Below are 21112 nucleotides of genomic sequence, written 5' to 3' on the forward strand. Positions count from 1 at the left end.
TTTAATTGATTCCAAAGCCCGATTGACAATTGGAGACCAAATACTTTATTAAATGTTGATTACAAATTGATTGCTCTGGTTTATGCCAAAAGATTGAAGAAAGGAATAGATACCATTATAAATTAAACTCAAACAGGATTTATGAAGGGCCGTCACAAATCTGTCCTTTCTAACAAAAGAGCTGAAGGCGGTCTAGAAGTGTTGGATTTTGTTGACATAAATAACACTTTCAAGATAAACTGGTTCATTCCAAATAATGTGTTTAATAAATTGGGAGGTCTCCAATTTTTATTGAAATGTAATTATATTCCTGAAAGATTACCTGCTAAATTGGCTAGGTTTCACCAACAAGCTTTAATGGCCTGGAAAATATTTCCTACACATTTTTTTTCCCCTCATAAAGCTCTTTTGTGGAATAATTCAGACATAACTGTAAGGAATTTTTTTTTGTTCTACCCCAGCTGGCAGGAGAGGAATATTGATTTTGTTCTTGATATTTTCGACAACAAGGGTAATATTCTCACATATGAACGATTTATAACATTGAAAGAGTTTCCAATACCTTTCAGAGAGTTTATTTCTGTGATCAAAGCCATTCCCAGTGGTCTAAACTCATCTTAATTTTGGGAATGATTACAGAGTTTATCCAGAACTCAGAAGGAAGGCGTGGGCTTACTTGAGAGATCTTGTTGTATTAAATATATAAGACAAATTCTTCATTCACAAAACCAACTTACACCGAAGGGAAAGTTTTTCTGGAACATGCTTATTCCTGACATTGTCTGGAAAAATGCTTGGTTAAGGCCTTACAAATACTGTATACCAAACAAAGTTAAAAAACAGTTATGCATTAGGGGGCGCTATTGACATTTTTGGATGAAAAACATTCCCGTTTTAAACAAGATATTTTGTCACGAAAAGATGCTCGACTATGCATATAATTGACAGCTTTGAAAAGAAAACACTCTGACGTTTCCAAAACTGCAAAGATATTGTCTGTGAGTGTCACAGAACTGATGTTACAGGCGAAACCCAGATAAAAATCCAACCAGGAAGTGACGCATTTTTTGAAACCGCCTAATGCCAATGACTCCTTATATGGCTGTGAATGAGCTACAAATGAGCTTACGTTTTCCACATATTCCCCAAGGTGTCTACAGCATTGTGACGTCTTTTTACGCATTTCCATTGAAGAATAGTCGTAAGGGACCATATATAGCAAGTGGTCACATGGTGTCTCCCGCAGAAAATCTTGCGTAAAATACTGAGGTAGCCATTTTTACAATCGCTTCTTATGAGAAACCAATTGCCTCGACGGATATATTATCGAATATATATGTTAAAAACCCCTTGAGGATGGATCCTAAACAACGTTTGCCGTGTTTCTGTCTATATTATGGAGTTAATTTAGAAAAACGTTTGGCATTGTAGTGGTAGCATTTTCCGGTCGATTTCTCAGCCATGCATGATGAACAAACGGCTACAAAAATAATATTTTTGGAAAAAAGGAACATTTGCTATCTAACTGGGATTCTTCTGAGTGAAAGCATCCAAAGTTCTTCAAAGGTAAATGATTTAATTTGGTTGCTTTTCTTATTTTCGTGAAAATGTTGCCTGCTGCCAACAGAGCCTAGCTTGGCATTTTGCCATGATAAACTTACACAAATGCTTGTCTAGCGTTGGCTGTAACGCATATTTTGAAAATCTGAGATGACAGTGTTGTTAACAAAAGGCTAAGCTTGTGTTTGAATATATTTATTTCATTTCATTTGCGATTTTCATAAATAGGAAAAGTTTCTAGGGGTACTTATGTCCGCTGCGTTATGCTAATTCGTTTGAGGTTGTGATTACGATCCCGGATCCAGGATTGCTCGTCGCAAGTTAAGGAAGTGCACTTCAAAATTTGACATAAGATATATCCATGTAATTCTATGATTTCCAAATTTGTGGCTATTGATGATATCAGCGTTTTCTGTGAAAAAGAAGGTGAGAATCTGTCTCACCTGTTCTTTGAATGTAGATTTGTGTCAGAATTTTTGGAAAACCTTGCAAAATACTTATTTACCATTATGAACACTGCCTATATTTTTGACATGACATATGTTACTATTGCAATGATTACAAAACCACTGAAATGGTTAATTTTTTAAATTCTTGTTTCCAAATACTTTATACACAAACAAAAATTCCAAAATTCTATACCAAAATTACACATTTCTGATTGAATTTAATTATCTTATTAAAACATTAACCCTAGTAAATAACTACAAGAATAACATCTTCATGAATCATTATAATAATATATTTTCAGAGTGAATATAATTGCAATTAAATTGTTTATTTTTTGTGTTATTTTATTGATATTTTTTGTATGTTTGAGTATTGTTAAAATACCTGTGTTTGGTTTGTTAGACATGTTTGATGTAGCAATGTAAGTTGATTTTTGTATTATGAATTATTTTTTTCATAAAAAAAATAAAATAAAAAACATAACAGCGGCCGCACTCCCTCTCATGCTCTTGGTCCTCATCTTTGTAAGTCACCTTGATTTGGCACCTGTGCGTTTTATCCGTAAAAACATTTTTTTTTAAACATTTAGCTAATTCCATGACAGTAGCTAAAGCAAGGGACTATTAGCAGCACACTAGTAGACTACAAATGCATGCTGGAGCGGAATGCCCTGAGCTCGTGGAGTGAGTGTTACTGGAGCAAAATTGGAGCTGGCGAGAAGGCCGACGCTCCAGCCTTTGGGAATCTTGCTCCAAGTTCCAATCAAATTGGACAAGCTCCGGTTCCAGGTCCGCACGACTCTAGTGGCGAGATGGGGAACACTTTACTTACAGCCTGCAGGTATAGCAATGATTAGACTTGTCATAAGACGTTATAAAGGCTCATATATGCTAATGATAAGCTGCAGAGTGCTTTATCTCCAGGCTTTATGTAAAGTGATTTAACGTCGGTTCCATATTAAATGGGGTCCTCCACATAGTCTAGAGCCCTCAAACTCAACTCTGGACCTTGAAGTCAGTTCCACTGCATTTTTTTCATTGCCCCCCTAGGGACTGATTTAGACCTGGGATACCAGGTGTGTGCATTTAATTATCAGGTAGAACAGAAAACCAGCAGGCTCCAGACCTAGCGGGGTAGGCGTTGAATACCCAGGGTCTAGAATATACATAAATGGACACTACACTCCTAGCAATTTCTTTTCTATCTAGAACAAAAAACGGTTCTTCGACTGTCCCCAAAGGATAACCCTTTGAAGAAACTTTTGGTTCCAGGTAGAATATTTTGGGTTTCCATGTAGAACCCTTTCAAAAACAGTTCTAACTGGAACCCAAAAGGGTTCTACATGGAACCAAAAAGGGTTCACCTATGGGGACAACCGTATAACCCTTTTTTCTAAGAGTGTTTGTCTACATGTCCACAGAGTGCATATTTTTGGAGCATCATACCAGGGTGCAGATTTACTTTTTTGTTTTTACGCTATCCTCTTGGATCCAGCATCGGGGATTTTTTTTTATACCACCCCTCTATCCACAGAATGCATGTACCTATCATCATCACAATAGTCATATCAATGTTTTGATGAAGAATTTTATTTTGTTGTATGCAGATGAACAGGCACTACAGTTTGTAGAGTAAATAGCTATTATTCTAAACAGACAGACTTCTAGGGATTTCCCACATGTCCGACCACTGGTTCCCCTACATACAGTACGCAAAACGAGGTAAAATGCAAGGTAAATGCATCGTTAAATATGCATGCTCTCTTTCTCTCCCTGTTAGAGTGTGTGTTGTGAGTATGAGTGGTGGCTCAGGTAAAGCATTTACGGAGTTAGCTAGGCTTGTGTTTCAGAGCTTGCGCTGCCACAACACTCATTTTGAGAGCTGATGGTAAGTGTTTTATCCCACAATCGGATGTGTACAGTCCCAAAATGTCCCCCCACAGCCATATATCCCAGATCTCCAGAATAAACTTCTAGCAGCAGAAAATTCAGTTTCCTCATCAATATTTCAGTGGAGGCTCCGCTTTCTGCCTTTTTCTTCAGTGCACTTTGTACTGTAGCTTTTTGTCCCCATGTCAGTAAGAGTACACACCTCTTGTGTTGAGAGAGCAATCGGGGTATTATAGCCTTCACTACCTCCCAGGGTTGCTAAGGAAACGAACACAACAGCTGTGTCATAACAGTCACACATATTACAAGTATAATCTCTGCTGAAGATTCTGGATTCACTAGCTCAAAATACAAGGATTGAGATTTAACAGGATTTTGTGCTGCATAGATTCAAATTCTCCCAATTATTTGGAGATGTTAAAAAACATTGAATATACTGATTTGTCTAAATTTTGCCAGTTAAGAGACCAAAATCATTGGCATCAGTTTTCCTAAGATTATGTTTAGGATTCAACAGACAGGATAAAAACATAAACAAAGTTAGTTCAATTTGTACAGTAAGCTCACAGTAGAATTCAATGCTTATTTATGGTGATCGAGCATGCAATGACTGTTAGATCAGAGATAGCAAGGTGGAGACTGAGCCGGGACACAGTAAAGGTGACTTATCATTTTCATTCAGAAAAAAGACAGGACATAGAAGTTGTATAATAAACTGAAGCCATGGCAATAAAAACAGTTAAGGTTACAGTGTTGAGCGAGAGGAGACAGGATCTAGTATCTCCCATGGGGAAGTGGGGCTCTCGTTGGGTTGTTACTGGAAATGTGATCATCCATACAGCAAATTCCCAGAATTAGCTCATATTCCCACATTTATTTGGCTCCTTTAATTTGGTCAGGGACAGTCCATTTCTGATGACAAGCCTATTTCTGCTCCTGAACAGGCAGTTAACCCACTGTTCCTAGGCCGTCATTGAAAATAAGAATTTGTTCTTAACTGACTTGCCTAGTTAAATAAAGGTAAAATTAAAATTAAAAAATTCTCTGCTCAACAGTGTAGTACTGCTCTGCTCCGCTCAACAGTGTAGTACTGCTCCGCTCCGCTCAACAGTGTAGTACTGCTCCGCTCCGCTCAACAGTGTAGTACTGCTCTGCTCCGCTCAACAGTGTAGTACTGCTCTGCTCCGCTCAACAGTGTAGTACTGCTCTGCTCCGCTCAACAGTGTAGTACTGCTCTGCTCCGCTCAACAGTGTAGTACTGCTCTGCTCCGCTCAACAGTGTAGTACTGCTCTGCTCCGCTCAACAGTGTAGTACTACTGCTCCGCTCAACAGTGTAGTACTGCTCTGCTCCGCTCAACAGTGTAGTACTGCTCTGCTCAACAGTGTAGTACTGCTCTGCTCAACAGTGTAGTACTGCTCTGCTCAACAGTGTAGTACTGCTCTGCTCAACAGTGTAGTACTGCTCTGCTCCGCTCAACAGTGTAGTACTGCTCTGCTCCGCTCAACAGTGTAGTACTGCTCTGCTCCGCTCAACAGTGTAGTACTGCTCTGCTCCGCTCAACAGTGTAGTACTGCTCTGCTCCGCTCAACAGTGTAGTACTGCTCTGCTCCGCTCAACAGTGTAGTACTGCTCTGCTCCGCTCAACAGTGTAGTACTGCTCTGCTCCGCTCAACAGTGTAGTACTGCTCTGCTCAACAGTGTAGTACTGCTCCGCTCAACAGTGTAGTACTGCTCCGCTCAACAGTGTAGTACTGCTCCGCTCAACAGTGTAGTACTGCTCCGCTCAACAGTGTAGTACTGCTCCGCTCAACAGTGTAGTACTGCTCCGCTCAACAGTGTAGTACTGCTCCGCTCAACAGTGTAGTACTGCTCCGCTCAACAGTGTAGTACTGCTCTGCTCAACAGTGTAGTACTGCTCTGCTCAACAGTGTAGTACTGCTCTGCTCCGCTCGACAGTGATTTGTCAAGGATCAGCTAAATGTCATTATTGTGATCCAGTAGGACATGCTGCTGCTGTTGCTCAGGGGGACTTCAGGGGGAAAAACACTCAACACAGGAGCAACTCACATAGAAAAGATAGAAAAAGAGTGAGAATCTGTTGTACTGTACAGCATATTTAAAACCTTACATGGAATGACAGATGCAAAAAAATAAAAATAAAACAGGACTGTACAGTTTCGCATAGCATCCAGGTTGCAAAAAGAATCTGCTAATATTTACAATGCACAGTGCATAGCTTATTCTGGCTATGCAGGCACCATTGACTATACCATATCACTAGTGTTACGAGGGAACATACTTCCATACTGCCAGGTAAATTTCATCACAACCACAGCACAACATTGGAATAGAACACGGCAGAATGTTTTTCCTGCGCTCGTAGGAGTTGTTGTTGGTACACACATACTGCCATGGTTTGACTGTGGTAACAATCCCAGTGTTGTAGCTGATATGTGTTGGTTATGTTGGTGCTGTGTTTCTCTGATGTGGATCCTAGGGGAGTGTTTAAATAAAGACTGCTCAGTCAGTGTGTTGGTTGGTCAGGCAGAGAGGGGGAACAGGGAAGCGTTGCTTTGAAGTCTCTGGCAATGTGCAGTATGATTGGACGGTTCAGTCTGGGTGACCCAAGTAACTAGATGGGCTCTACGTAATTAGCAGGATATAAGCCCAACAAAATGGGCTCTACGTAATCAGCAGGATATAAACTCAACTAGATGGGCTCTACGTAATTAGCAGGATATAAACCCAACTTGCCACTGTCCAACAGGCCTTTACACCAGCCCTGCTCATCCTCGTCTTCTAGTTTAGTTAGCTCGTCTCCTGTGAGAAAGGACGGAGCGAGAGATGGAGAGGGAGAGATGGAGCAAGAGAGAGGGGGAGAGCAAGATGGAGAGAGGGAGAGCGAGGTGGAGAGAGAGAGAGAGAGGGAGGGAGAGAGAGAGAGAGAGAGCGGGAGAGAGAGCGAGAGAGAGAGAGAGCGAGAGACATCAGATTGACATACAATTTTGATTGATTTTTGATTATCAACAAACATGAATTCAATTTGAATTCAATTTGAAATCAACCAAACCTTGAAACTCTGTTGTAGATTTTTGGTTGAAATCTGGGTTATATTTGAGGTGTGTGTGTTAACTTTTTGCAAACTGTACCTCAAACTGCTGCCAGTTCATATGCATGCCAGGGTCATGGATGTTGCTATTGTTTGTTTTCTTTTTGGGATGAAAAAGGTAATGAGACAAAAAAACTGATTTTTATGTTTGGAAACCTTTTATCCTACTGCGGGTTAGTTAGATGATTGGTTTTAAATCATATATATCAAAACAAATATAATTGAAAAGTCCAGTGCACAATTTAGTGTCTCTTGTGGTACCCAATCAACAGATTTTGTTTCTAAAAGGTTCACAAGTAGTAGTAGTAGTAGTAGTTGTAGTAGTAGCAGCAGTAGTAGCAGCAGTATTAGTAACGTTATTGTCCCAAATGGGAAATAGATTTTTTTGACATAACAATTTCAAAAGATGCATGACAAACAGAATCACAACCAAATAGAGCTGTTAGTTCTTGTTGGGATGCTCACCTGCTTTAAAGGTGAGTTCATCCTGTTCCTGCCCGTCGTAGTCGTACAGCGCCCTCACCCGTACGCCCTTCGCTGACTCATCCTCAAAGGGGTTGGCTCCACCCCCATTGGTGTCTGAGCCTGAGTTTGGCGCGGCCTGCTCATCGTCTGACCACTCTGCCGACTGGTCCTGGGAGGAGTAGGCCTGGTCCTGGGAGGAGTAGGCCTGGTTCTTATCAGAGCTGCTCACACTGTGGAGGAGGAGACGTTTCAACATCCTAGACCATCATCATCATTGTTCGGTTGCAGAAAGGTTTCACCACAAGCTTCCTCCAGTAACTACGATCACTATTCATCAACATGGTCATCATGTGACCAGCACAGAGGAGAAAGGGCTGAGTGAATTGGAGACCCAAACTGGATGTTTCACTTTTATGAGCTGATCTCTTTATTCATGTCAACCCAGCATGAGAAAACATGCCCCGCCCCCACTTCTCTGTTCTGCTAGAATCACATAATAATACTAAAACAACTGGGTGACATCATCTTCTGGCCACTAAAAAGCCCTTGTGGAGATATTACCAAACACAACTGTGACATTTCACAACAGGTTATTGGAAAGGGAAAGGGGACAGCTGGTTAGTTGAACAACTGAATGCACTCAAGCGAAACATTCTGCATTTAACCCCATCAGAGAGGTGCGGGGGGCTGCCCTAATCGACATCGTATTGATACTGTAGTTTGCAATAACATCCCATGCTTTGTTTTTATGAACGGTTAACTTTATATCAACATTAATCATTGCTGCCACCTCCTGGACATTAGATTAGATACATGTTCTAGCCCCCAATACAAGAGGAAATAGTCTTGAGCAAACAACTGATATCATCTGTATGAAAACAGATATAACATCTCATACGCATAATTCATATATTGTCTATTGCACCTATGGGCTGTTCTGGCTCGGACAAGGCATATTTACAATTTAACCCCTTACACATCGGACAAGGCATATTTACAATTTAACCCCTTACACATCGGACAAGGCTTACTTACTATTTAACCCCTTACACACTACACATCGGACAAGGCTTACTTACTATTTAACCCCTTACACACTACACATCGGACAAGGCTTACTTACTTACTATTGCACAATGCCTATTACACCCCTGACATCGTAAAATTAGATACATTCTGCTGTTAGTATTGAGAAAACATGAAAATGGTCTCTGTGATGACACTCTACTACAGAAGGTAACCGTGGTGGTGGAGAGACCAACCTGCCCCTGTCTGAGAGACCGACCTGCCCCTGTCTGAGAGACCGACCTGCCCCTGTCTGAGAGACCGACCTGCCCCTGTCTGAGAGACCGACCTGCCCCTGTCTGAGAGACCGACCTGCCCCTGTCTGAGAGACCGACCTGCCCCTGTCTGAGAGACCGACCTGCCCCTGTCTGAGAGAGACTGTCTGAGAGACCATGCCCCTGTCTGAGAGACCGACCTGCCCCTGTCTGACCTGCCCCTGTCTGAGAGACCGACCTGCCCCTGTCTGAGAGACCGACCTGCCCCTGTCTGAGAGACCGACCTGCCCCTGTCTGAGAGACCGACCTGCCCCTGTCTGAGAGACCGACCTGCCCCTGTCTGTGAGACCGACCTGCCCCTGTCTGAGAGACCGACCTGCCCCTGTCTGTGAGACCGACCTGCCCCTGTCTGTGAGACCGACCTGCCCCTGTCTGTGAGACCGACCTGCCCCTGTCTGTGAGACCAACCTGCCCCTGTCTGTGAGACCAACCTGCCCCTGTCTGTGAGACCAACCTGCCCCTGTCTGTGAGACCAACCTGCCCCTGTCTGTGAGACCAACCTGCCCCTGTCTGTGAGACCAACCTGCCCCTGTCTGTGAGACCAACCTGCCCCTGTCTGTGAGACCAACCTGCCCCTGTCTGTGAGACCAACCTGCCCCTGTCTGTGAGACCAACCTGCCCCTGTCTGTGAGACCAACCTGCCCCTGTCTGTGAGACCAACCTGCCCCTGTCTCCAGCCGGTGCTGCCACATGGTTCGGTGCTGCCACATGGTTGGGTGCTGCCACATGGTTGGGTGCTGCTGTCACGCTAGTCAGCATTATACCGTCTGCCCCTTTCTTCGACTTCTCTCGTTTGCTGATCATGTGAGTGAGCTCTGGATTGTACTCCTGGAAGGAAGGAAGGTGGGGAGCAAGCCAGTTGCAAGTCAATTCCTAGTTTTTCCCCTTCAGTCAATGGAGGAAGTGAATTGAAATTAATTCCATGAGTTGAAAATTATCAATTAAAACACACGCATTGTTAGGCTAACTGGGAAGAAGTGGTTGTGTACCTCAAACTGGGGCCAGTTCATATGCATACCAGGGCCGTGGTTGTTGCTGAACCACTTCAGGTCATCTTGTGCACTGGAAGAGGTGATGGTGTGTTCCAGGTCTCTGTACACTGTGGCGTAACTGAAGACGGATAGAGAGAAGTTACCTCTCTATTCTGACACATTCATCTTGACTCAGTGTATCATAATGGTGGTGCCCAGGTGGTGTGAGTATGGACCTACCTTTGGTTCTCGGTGAGGTTGAGGTGTCGTTTGATGTCCAACAGCACCTCCCTGAGGAAGCTCAGTCTCTTCTCCTCAAACTGCTGACACGTGTCAAACACTGTCTCCATGTTCTCCATGTACTGGGGCGTACACTTCCTCAGCTCATCCAGAGTCTTCTCATACTTCTCCTTAGCCTGCATGGTGAAGATCAGACAGAGAGTATGTTAATAACATGTAAGGGATAAACAACCACACAGGCTGTACAGTTGAGAGCTGAGGGTCCGTTGACCCCCGCAAAGCGGGTTATGTGTTTCAGAGCCCTTTCAGAATGTGTTTTAGTGTTTCAGAGCCCTTTCAGAATGTGTTGTAGTGTTTCAGAGCCCTTTCAGAATGTGTTGTAGTGTTTCAGAGCCCTTTCAGAATGTGTTGTAATGTTTCAGAGCCCTTTCAGAATGTGTTGTAATGTTTCAGAGCCCTTTCAGAATGTGTTGTAATGTTTCAGAGCCCTTTCAGAATGTGTTGTAATGTTTCAGAGCCCTTTCAGAATGTGTTGTAATGTTTCAGAGCCCTTTCAGAATGTGTTGTAATGTTTCAGAGCCCTTTCAGAATGTGTTGTAATGTTTCAGAGCCCTTTCAGAATGTGTTGTAATGTTTCAGAGCCCTTTCAGAATGTGTTGTAATGTTTCAGAGCCCTTTCAGAATGTGTTGTAATGTTTCAGAGCCCTTTCAGAATGTGTTGTAATGTTTCAGAGCCCTTTCAGAATGTGTTGTAATGTTTCAGAGCCCTTTCAGAATGTGTTGTAATGTTTCAGAGCCCTTTCAGAATGTGTTGTAATGTTTCAGAGCCCTTTCAGAATGTGTTGTAATGTTTCAGAGCCCTTTCAGAATGTGTTGTAATGTTTCAGAGCCCTTTCAGAATGTGTTGTAATGTTTCAGAGCCCTTTCAGAATGTGTTGTAATGTTTCAGAGCCCTTTCAGAATGTGTTGTAATGTTTCAGAGCCCTTTCAGAATGTGTTGTAATGTTTCAGAGCCCTTTCAGAATGTGTTTTGGTTTTTCAGAGCCCTTTCAGAATGTGTTTTGGTTTTTCAGAGCCCTTTCAGAATGTGTTTTAGTTTTTCAGAGCCCTTTCAGAATGTGTTTTAGTGTTTCAGAGCCCTTTCAGAATGTGTTGTAATGTTTCAGAGCCCTTTCAGAATGTGTTTTGGTTTTTCAGAGCCCTTTCAGAATGTGTTGTAATGTTTCAGAGCCCTTTCAGAATGTGTTGTAATGTTTCAGAGCCCTTTCAGAATGTGTTTTGGTTTTTCAGAGCCCTTTCAGAATGTTTATTTTAATGTCAATATTTTACACCTTAAAACCTGTTGCGACTCTAGGGGCAGTATTTTCATTTTTTGGGAAAAAAACGTTCCCGTTTTAAACGGGATATTTTGTCAGGACAAGATGCTATAGTATGCATATAATTGACAGCTTAGGATAGAAAACACTCTAACGTTTCCAAAACTGTAAAGATATTGTCTGTGAGTATAACAGAACTGATGTTGCAGGCGAAAGCCTGAGAAAAATCCAATTCGGAAGTGCCCCATATTTTGAAAGCGCTGCGTTCCAATGAGTCCCTATTGAGCTGTGAATGTGCTATCAACCAGCTTACACTTTCTACGTATTCCCCAAGGTGTCTACCGCATTGTGACGTAGTTTTACGCATTTATGTTGAAGAATAGCCGTAGGCGGCTACATTGCGTAAGTGGTCACCTGATGCTCCCAGGGTGACTCTCGCGTAAAATACAGAGGTAGCCATTACTCCAATTGGTCCTACTGAAAAACGAATTGTCCCGACGGATATATTATCGAATATATATTTGAAAAACACCTTGAGGATTGATTATAAACAACGTTTGCCATGTTTGTCGATATTATGGAGCTAATTTTGAATATTTTTCTCTGTTTTCGTGACTGCAATTTCCGGGCGATTTCTCAGCCAAATGTGAAGAACAAACGGAGCCATTTCGCCTACAAAAATAATATTTTTGGAAAAAAGGAACATTGGCTAGCTAACTGGGAGTCTCGTCAGTGAAAACATCCGAAGCTCAAAGGAAAACGATTTAATTTGATTGCTTTTCTGAGTTCCGTGACCAAGTTACCTGCTGCGAGCTGGACAAAATGCTATGCTAGGCTATCGATAAACTTACACAAATGCTTGTCTAGCTTTGGCTGTAAAGCATATTTTGAAAATCTGAGATGACAAGGTGATTAACAAAAGGCTAAGCTGTGTCTCAATATATTTCATTTGTGATTTTCATGAATAGGAATATATTCTAGGGATATTTAGGTTTTAACAGTGACTTATTCTTCTTCCTTCTTATATGTTTTAGCTTCTGCATAGCAAGGTCTTTACGAGCTTGAGGTTACTGAGAAGTGGTGATGATTGTTGTTGACCAAGGATGAATGATAATTAGTTGTCCTCTCAGTAGTTGTAAGACAGTATTATATAACTTGTACAATGGTTTGAATGGGTCAAGGGGAAGCAAGGCTGTGATATCATTCCAGTGGGCTCAGCAGAGTAAAGTCCACTTTACCTGTGGTTCCCAAACTGTGGGGCGTTCCCCCTGCGTCGGCATGGAGGGCCCCCCCCCCACACACACTTATGTCAGTCAGTCATTGCATACCTTAGAGAGCTATTTACAACTTGTCAGAAATGTCCAGCTCAATTAGCCCATGTCAGCTAACGTTTTTTAGCTAGGTTTTTTAGCTAGGTTTTTTAGCTAGGTTTTTTAGCCCATCGATTTTGTTGTAACGTTTGAGTCACTCAAATATCACATGAGACATGGACAAATTTTTCGTTTTGCAGGAAATAAGCCAACAAGAGGGCTGTGAACTGTTTGTGCCATGAATAGTGCTTGTGCCCATAGAAATAGGTGTGGTGCGCTCGCACAGGTGGCGGAGAGGGATGTTCCCCAATGCTGGAAGGGGGGCCTGAGTGTAAGAGTTTGGGAATCCCTTCACTATACTAGTGAATAGATAATCACTGGGCCAAGATATTTAACTGGTCAGGACACATGGTCAAGAAAAACTCCTGGAACTAGTAATGGCAATAGGATGAGAGGCCTCCCTATCATGAAGAGACGGAGGAAGAGGAGGGTGAGCAGTGGAGGGTCTGGGCGGTAGGGGCCTGGGGAGTAGGGGTCTGGACAGTAGGGACCTGGTCGTATGGGCCTGGGGAGTAGGGGCCTGGGGAGTGTGGGCCTGGGGAGTAGGGGACTGGGCAGTAGGGGACTGGACAGTAGGGGACTGGACAGTAGGGGCCTGGGCGTATGGGCCTGGGGAGTAGGGGACTGGGCGTGTGGGCCTGGGGAGTAGGGGACTGGGCAGTAGGGGCCTGGGGAGTAGGGGACTGGGCGTGTGGGGCTGGGGAGTAGGGGACTGGGCAGTAGGGGCCTGGGGAGTAGGGGCCTGGGGAGTAGGGGCCTAGGGGTCAGGGGAGTAGGGGACTGGGGAGTAGGGGACTGGGGAGTAGGGGACTGGGGAGTAGGGGACTGGGGAGTAGGGGACTGGGGAGTAGGGGACTGGGGAGTAGGGGACTGGGCAGTAGGGGTCTGGGCAGTAGGGGACTGGGCAGTAGGGGTCTGGGCAGTAGGGGTCTGGGCAGTAGGGGTCTGGGCAGTAGGGGTCTGGGCAGTAGGGGACTGGGCAGTAGGGGACTGGGCAGTAGGGGTCTGGACAGTAGGGGTCTGGACAGTAGGGGTCTGGACAGTAGGGGTCAGGGGAGTAGGGGGTCAGGGGAGCTCACCTTCTGAGAGTCCTGCTTGCACTTGTCCACCTTGTCCAGGAGCTTCTTCTGCTGGTCGGCTGTGACTGAGGTGTCTGCCTTGCTGTTGGCCTCTCTGCTGGACGCCACCTTCTCCTCCTTACACGCCAGGTGGTACGTCTTTTTGGCAGTCTCAAGCTGAGGAGAGAAGATATGGTATATTTTTGAAGGATATTTACACTTTTGGAGGCATCATTTCAATGCAAACTACTTCAAGGTTACAGCAGAGCGTGGTGCATGTTCTGATTTGGTCCAGATCTCTACAGCAATGCTCAAGTGTACAGTTGTTCAGGTGGTTGCCCCTCACCTCCTTGAGCTTCTTGGCCCATGGTTTCTGGGCCTTCTTGAAGCCCTCCTCTGCCTCTTTGGTTTCCTTGAAGCTTCCCATCATCTGTTTGTGGTAGGAGTCCTTCTGCCAGTTCTTCACCTTCTCAAAGTCATTGTTGAGCAGTCCGTTCTTCACATCCTGGTGCAGCTCACTCACCTTCTCAGCCTCGGTCATCATTGCCACCCAGGCCCTCTCCACACTGCCGTACTGGGGCCCTGATAGGTAGGGTTAGAGGGAGAGGGATAAGGAGAAGAGGGTCAGGGTTAGAGGGAGACAGAGAAGAGGGTCAGAGTTAGAGGGAGAAGGAGAAGAGGGTCAGGGTTAGAGGGAGAAGGAGAAGAGGGTCAGGGTTAGAGGGAGAAGAGGGTCAGGGTTAGAGGGAGAAGGAGAAGAGGGTCAGGGTTAGAGGGAGAAAGAGAAGAGGGTCAGGGTTAGAGGGAGAAGAGGGTCAGGGTTAGAGGGAGAAGAGGGTCAGGGTTAGAGGGAGAAGGAGAAGAGGGTCAGGGTTAGAGGGAGAAGGAGAAGAGGGTCAGGGTTAGAGGGAGAGGGAGAAGAGGGTCAGGGTTAGAGGGAGAAGGAGAAGAGGGTCAGGGTTAGAGGGAGAAGGAGAAGAGAGTCAGGGTTAGAGGGAGAAGGAGAAGAGGGCCAGGGTTAGAGGGAGAAGAGGTTGGGTTAGAGGGAGAGGGAGAAGAGGGCCAGGGTTAGAGGGGGAAGAGGTTGGGTTAGAGGGAGAGGGAGAAGAGGGTCAGAGGTAGAGGGAGAAGGAGAAGAGGGTCAGAGTTAGAGGGAGAAAGAGAAGAGGGCCAGGGTTAGAGGGGGAAGAGGTTGGGTTAGAGGGAGAGGGAGAAGAGGGTCAGAGTTAGAGGGAGAAGGAGAAGAGGGTCAGAGTTAGAGGGAGAAGGAGAAGAGGGTCAGGGTTAGAGGGAGAAAGAGAAGAGGGTCAGGGTTAGAGGGCCAGGGTTAGAGGAAGAGGGTCAGGGTTAGAGGGAGAAGAGGTAGGGTCAGAGGGAGAAGGAGAAGAGGGTCAGGGTTAGAGGGAAAAGGAGAGAAGAGGGCCAGGGTTCGAGGGAGAGGGAGAAGAGGGTCAGGATTAGAGGGAGCGGGAGAAGAGGGTCAGGGTTAGAGGGAGAAGAGGGTCAGGGTTAGCGGGAGAAGAGGTAGGGTTAGAGGGAGAAGAGGTAGGGTTAGAGGGAGAAGAGGTAGGGTTAGAGGGAGAAGAGGGTCAGGGTTAGAGGGAGAAGAGGTAGGGTTAGAGGGAGAAGAGGTAGGGTTAGAGGGAGAAGAGGTAGGGTTAGAGGGAGAAGAGGTAGGGTTAGAGGGAGAAGAGGTAGGGTTAGAGGGAGAAGAGGTAGGGTTAGAGGGAGAAGAGGTAGGGTTAGAGGGAGCGGGAGAAGAGGGTCAGGATTAGAGGGAGAAGAGGTCAGGGTTAGAGGGAGAAGAGGTCAGGGTTAGAGGGAGAAGGAAGAGGGTCAGGGTTAGAGGGAGAAAGAGAAGAGGGTCAGGGTTAGAGGGAGAAGAGGTAGGGTTAGAGGGAGGAGGTTGGGTTAGAGGGAGAAGAGGAGGGTCAGGGTTAGAGGGAGGAGAAGAGGGTCAGGGTTAGCGGGAGAAGAGGGTTAGGGAAGCGGGAGAAGAGGGTCAGGGTTAGCGGGAGAAGAGGGTCAGGGTTAGCGGGAGAAGAGGGTCAGGGTTAGAGGGAGAAGAGGTAGGGTTAGAGGGAGAAGAGGTAGGGTTAGAGGGAGAAGAGGTAGGGTTAGAGGGAGAGGGAGAGAGGGTCAGGGTTAGAGGGAGAAGAGGGTCAGGGTTAGAGGGAGAAGAGGTAGGGTTTGAGGGAGAGGGAGAAGAGGTAGGGTTAGAGGGAGAAGAGGTAGGGTTAGAGGGAGAAGAGGGTCAGGGTTAGAGGGAGAAGTGGTAGGGTTAGAGGGAGAAGAGGTAGGGTTAGAGGGAGAAGAGGTAGGGTTAGAGGGAGAGGGAGAAGAGGGTCAGGGTTTGAGGGAGAAGAGGTAGGGTTTGAGGGAGAGGGAGAAGAGGTAGGGTTAGAGGGAGAAGAGGGTCAGGGTTAGAGGGAGAAGAGGTAGGGTCAGAGGGAGAAGGAGAAGAGGGTCAGGGTTAGAGGGAAAAGGAGAGAAGAGGGCCAGGGTTGAGGGAGAGGGAGAAGAGGGTCAGGGTTAGAGGGAGCGGGAGAAGAGGGTCAGGATTAGAGGGAGAAGAGGTAGGGTTAGCGGGAGAAGAGGGTCAGGGTTAGAGGGAGAAGAGGGTCAGGGTTAGAGGGAGAGGGAGAAGAGGTAGGGTTAGAGGGAGAGGGAGAAGAGGGTCAGGGTTAGAGGGAGAAGAGGGTCAGGGTTAGCGGGAGAAGAGGGTCAGGGTTAGCGGGAGAAGAGGGTCAGGGTTAGCGGGAGAAGAGGGTCAGGGTTAGCGGGAGAAGAGGGTCAGGGTTAGCGGGAGAAGAGGGTCAGGGTTAGCGGGAGAAGAGGGTCAGGGTTAGCGGGAGAAGAGGGTTAGAGGGAGAGGGAGAAGAGGGTCAGGGTTAGAGGGAGAAGAGGGTCAGGGTTAGCGGGAGAAGAGGGTCAGGGTTAGCGGGAGAAGAGGGTCAGGGTTAGCGGGAGAAGAGGTAGGGTTAGAGGGAGAAGAGGTAGGGTTAGAGGGAGAGGGAGAAGAGGGTCAGGGTTTGAGGGAGAAGAGGTAGGGTTTGAGGGAGATGAGGTAGGGTTTGAGGGAGAAGAGAGTCAGGGTTAGAGGGAGAAGGAGAAGAGGGTCAGAGTTAGAGGGAGAAAGAGAAGAGGGTCAGGGTTAGAGGGCCAGGGTTAGAGGAAGAGGGAGAAGAGGGTCAGGGTTAGCGGGAGAAGAGGGTCAGGGTTAGCGGGAGAAGAGGTAGGGTTAGCGGGAGAAGAGGTAGGGGTTAGCGGGAGAAGAGGTAGGGTTAGCGGGAGAAGAGGTAGGGTTAGCGGGAGAAGAGGGTCAGGGTTTGAGGGAGATGGAGAAGAGGGTCAGGGTTTGAGGGAGAGGGAGAAGAGGGTCAGGGTTTGAGGGAGAAGAGGTAGGGTTTGAGGGAGAGGGAGAAGAGGGTCAGGGTTAGAGGGAGAAGAGGTAGGGTTAGAGGGAGAAGAGGTAGGGTTAGGGAGAAGGAGAAGAGGGTCAGGGTTAGAGGGAGAGGGAGAAGAGGGTCAGGGTTAGAGGGAGAGGGAGAAGAGGGTCAGGGTTAGAGGGAGAGGGAGAAGAGGGTCAGGGTTAGAGGGAGAGGGAGAAGAGGGTCAGGGTTAGAGGGAGAGGGAGAAGAGGGAGGTCCATTATTATTTTGAGAAACAGATGGTATTACTCTGACTCAATGAATATCCTGCACATTGCATTCACTGTACTCCCATGACAAAACTAGAAGGAGTTTATAATTTTTTAAAAGCATGCTCCTACAGATGGCAATATAACTCTTCCAATCCACTGTGAGCTGCTGGGTGTGTCTCCCCTTCTCCCCTCGTACCTTTATCCACCAGCTGTCTCCATCTCTTAGACCAGTCGGTCAGCTGCTGGCTGTAGGCCTTCTCCATTTTGGCTCGCTCTTGTATACAGTTCATCAGGTCATTGCAGAGCCGGTGGCCATCATCAATCCGCTTCACAGCACGCTTATAGTTTCCCACCTTTCATAGGTACCAGAATGAGAGGCATTTCAATTACATTCAAAACATGCCACCTTATGAATGTGGTGTTCCACAAACAGTGGTGTCAGTGTCTCCCTACTGAGTGATCATTGTCGTGCCACCTTAAGAACGGTATTGTCAGTGTCTCCCTGAGTGATACAGTGAGGAGCAATAAAATAAATGAAAACAAGAGACATAGACAGAAAAGGACACAGCTAGACATGGACACTGACACAAAGGACACAGCTAGACATGGGGAAAGGACAACGAGGAACACAGCTACTCTATATCTAACAGAAAGCCTTCCTAAAGGGTTTAGGCCATTTTTAAAGGAGCCCAGAGTCTGAGGTTCCTTCATCAGTAGCCCCAGTCAGCGGCCTGTCACGCTGCCAGCTCTGCTGCAAAGCCAAAAGAGGGTGACGCAGTGCCAGCAAAGTGTGGACACCTGGAGTTGCTGGTTCAAATCCCAGTTCCACTGAAAGGGATGCATGTTTGACTACATATTAATATATCTCCAAACAGATGTGGTCTGTTCTCACCTCCCAGAAGCTGTCTGTGCCATCCTCCTGGCTGGCCGACTCGTCATAGGCGCCCGACATGATATTAGATTTGGCAGAGAGGACGTGAGGAGGTTTTGGGAGTCTGCAGCAGAGTCTTGGTCTTCAGGCACTGAGGGAAGGAGAAAGAGGATAATTAATAATAGCAATACAATGTGGTCAGCTGCATTCATCCAAACTACTAAAAAATAAAAAATACAGCAAAAGGCCATTTCAGAGATTTGCTGTGGGAATTGAAAACAAACTATTAAAGTTGTCATTCTTTATACGTGTAAACATTAGATCCCTTTAATTCATAATGCCATCAAATAACATTCCCTCCGTTCTAATATATAATAATATATGCCATTTAGCAGACGCTTGTTTATCCAAAGCGACTTACAGTCATGTGTGCATACATTCTCGTTCGTATGGGTGGTCCCCTGGAATCGAACCCACTACCCTGTTCTGTTCCAAGCGCCATGCTCTACCAACTGAGCTACCCGGTACAACAGTCCTCCCTCCGTTCTGTTCCCGGTACAACAGTCCTCCCTCTGTTCTGTTCCTGGTACAACAGTCCTCCCTCTGTTCTGTTCCTGGTACAACAGTCCTCCCTCCGTTCTGTTCCCGGTACAACAGTCCTCCCTCTGTTCTGTTCCTGGTACAACAGTCCTCCCTCCGTTCTGTTCCCGGTACAACAGTCCTCCCTCTGTTCTGTTCTTGGTACAACAGTCCTCCCTCTGTTCTGTTCCCGGTACAACAGTCCTCCCTCTGTTCTGTTCCCGGTACAACAGTCCCTCTGTTCTGTTCCCGGTACAACAGTCCTCCCTCTGTTCTGTTCCTAGTACAGGTACAACAGTCCTCCCTCCGTTCTGTTCCTAGTACAGGTACAACAGTCCTCCCTCTGTTCTGTTCCCGGTACAACAGTCCCTCTGTTCTGTTCCCGGTACAACAGTCCTCCCTCTGTTCTGTTCCTAGTACAGGTACAACAGTCCTCCCTCTGTTCTGTTCCTAGTACAGGTACAACAGTCCTCCCTCTGTTCTGTTCCTAGTACAGGTACAACAGTCCTCCCTCTGTTCTGTTCCCGGTACAACAGTCCTCCCTCTGTTCTGTTCCCGGTACAACAGTCCTCCCTCTGTTCTGTTCCTAGTACAGGTACAACAGTCCTCCCTCCGTTCTGTTCCTAGTCCCAGGTACAACAGTCCTCCCTCCGTTCTGTTCCCGGTACAACAGTCCTCCCTCTGTTCTGTTCCTAGTACAGGTACAACAGTCCTCCCTCCGTTCTGTTCCCGGTACAACAGTCCTCCCTCCGTTCTGTTCCTGTCCTCCCGTTCCTGTCCCTCCGTTCTGTACAACAGTCCTCCCTCCGTTCTGTTCCCGGTACAACAGTCCTCCCTCTGTTCTGTTCCCGGTACAACAGTCCCTCTGTTCTGTTCCCGGTACAACAGTCCTCCCTCTGTTCTGTTCCTAGTACAGGTACAACAGTCCTCCCTCTGTTCTGTTCCTAGTACAGGTACAACAGTCCTCCCTCTGTTCTGTTCCTAGTACAGGTACAACAGTCCTCCCTCTGTTCTGTTCCCGGTACAACAGTCCCTCTGTTCTGTTCCCGGTACAACAGTCCTCCCTCTGTTCTGTTCCTAGTACAGGTACAACAGTCCTCCCTCCGTTCTGTTCCTAGTACAGGTACAACAGTCCTCCCTCCGTTCTGTTCCCGGTACAACAGTCCTCCCTCTGTTCTGTTCCTAGTACAGGTACAACAGTCCTCCCTCCGTTCTGTTCCCGGTACAACAGTCCTCCCTCCGTTCTGTTCCCGGTACAACAGTCCTCCCTCCGTTCTGTTCCCGGTACAACAGTCCTCCCTCCGTTCTGTTCCCGGTACAACAGTCCTCCCTCCGTTCTGTTCCCGGTACAACAGTCCTCCCTCCGTTCTGTTCCCGGTACAACAGTCCTCCCTCCGTTCTGTTCCCGGTACAACAGTCCTCCCTCCGTTCTGTTCCCGGTACAACAGTCCTCCCTCTGTTCTGTTCTTGGTACAACAGTCCTCCCTCCGTTCTGTTCCCGGTACAACAGTCCTCCCTCTGTTCTGGTACTGGTACAACAGTCCCTCTGTTCTGTTCCCGGTACAACAGTCCTCCCTCTGTTCTGTTCCTAGTACAGGTACAACAGTCCTCCCTCTGTTTTGTTCTCGGTACAACAGTCCCTCTGTTCTGTTCCCGGTACAACAGTCCTCCCCCTGTTCTGTTCCTAGTACAGGTACAACAGTCCTCCCTCCGTTCTGTTCCCGGTACAACAGTCCTCCCTCCGTTCTGTTCCCGGTACAACAGTCCTCCCTCCGTTCTGTTCCCGGTACAACAGTCCTCCCTCCGTTCTGTTCCCGGTACAACAGTCCTCCCTCCGTTCTGTTCCCGGTACAACAGTCCTCCCTCCGTTCTGTTCCCGGTACAACAGTCCTCCCTCTGTTCTGTTCCCGGTACAACAGTCCTCCCTCTGTTCTGTTACAACAGTCCTCCCTCCGTTCTGTTCCCGGTACAACAGTCCTCCCTCCGTTCTGTTCCCGGTACAACAGTCCTCCCTCCGTTCTGTTCCCGGTACAACAGTCCTCCCTCCGTTCTGTTCCCGGTACAACAGTCCTCCCTCTGTTCTGTTCCCGGTACAACAGTCCTCCCTCCGTTCTGTTCCCGGTACAACAGTCCTCCCTCCGTTCTGTTCCCGGTACAACAGTCCTCCCTCCGTTCTGTTCCCGGTACAACAGTCCTCCCCCTGTTCTGTTCCCGGTACAACAGTCCTCCCTCCGTTCTGTTCCCAGTCC

The 21112-nt window shown here is 46.8% G+C and overlaps 1 protein-coding gene across 5 annotated transcripts in view; it reads right to left on the reverse strand.

Annotated features, from left to right (window-relative positions):
• Positions 1-5222: 5222 nt before the first annotated feature.
• The window catches only part of LOC118389613 (protein kinase C and casein kinase substrate in neurons protein 1-like), a 53596-nt gene continuing 37706 nt past the window's right edge, over positions 5223-21112 (reverse strand). For 4 of the 5 annotated variants that reach the window (XM_052526504.1, XM_052526502.1, XM_052526503.1 and 1 more), the window contains 9 exons: positions 18306-18435; positions 17610-17766; positions 14117-14352; positions 13792-13947; positions 10027-10202; positions 9805-9925; positions 9477-9643; positions 7476-7705; positions 5223-6721 (listed from right to left, as the gene is read on the reverse strand). In XM_052526504.1, the coding sequence (XP_052382464.1) occupies positions 6612-6721; positions 7476-7705; positions 9477-9643; positions 9805-9925; positions 10027-10202; positions 13792-13947; positions 14117-14352; positions 17610-17766; positions 18306-18365 (1413 nt within the window). In that variant the 5' untranslated portion in view covers positions 18366-18435 and the 3' untranslated portion in view covers positions 5223-6611. Of the gene's footprint in view, positions 6722-7050; positions 7111-7475; positions 7706-9476; positions 9644-9804; positions 9926-10026; positions 10203-13791; positions 13948-14116; positions 14353-17609; positions 17767-18305; positions 18436-21112 lie in introns of all 5 variants that reach the window. The other variant, XM_052526506.1, reaches the window with a different exon arrangement.

Source organism: Oncorhynchus keta, chromosome 10 (genome assembly GCF_023373465.1).
Source record: "Oncorhynchus keta strain PuntledgeMale-10-30-2019 chromosome 10, Oket_V2, whole genome shotgun sequence".
NCBI classification, from domain to species: domain Eukaryota; kingdom Metazoa; phylum Chordata; class Actinopteri; order Salmoniformes; family Salmonidae; genus Oncorhynchus; species Oncorhynchus keta.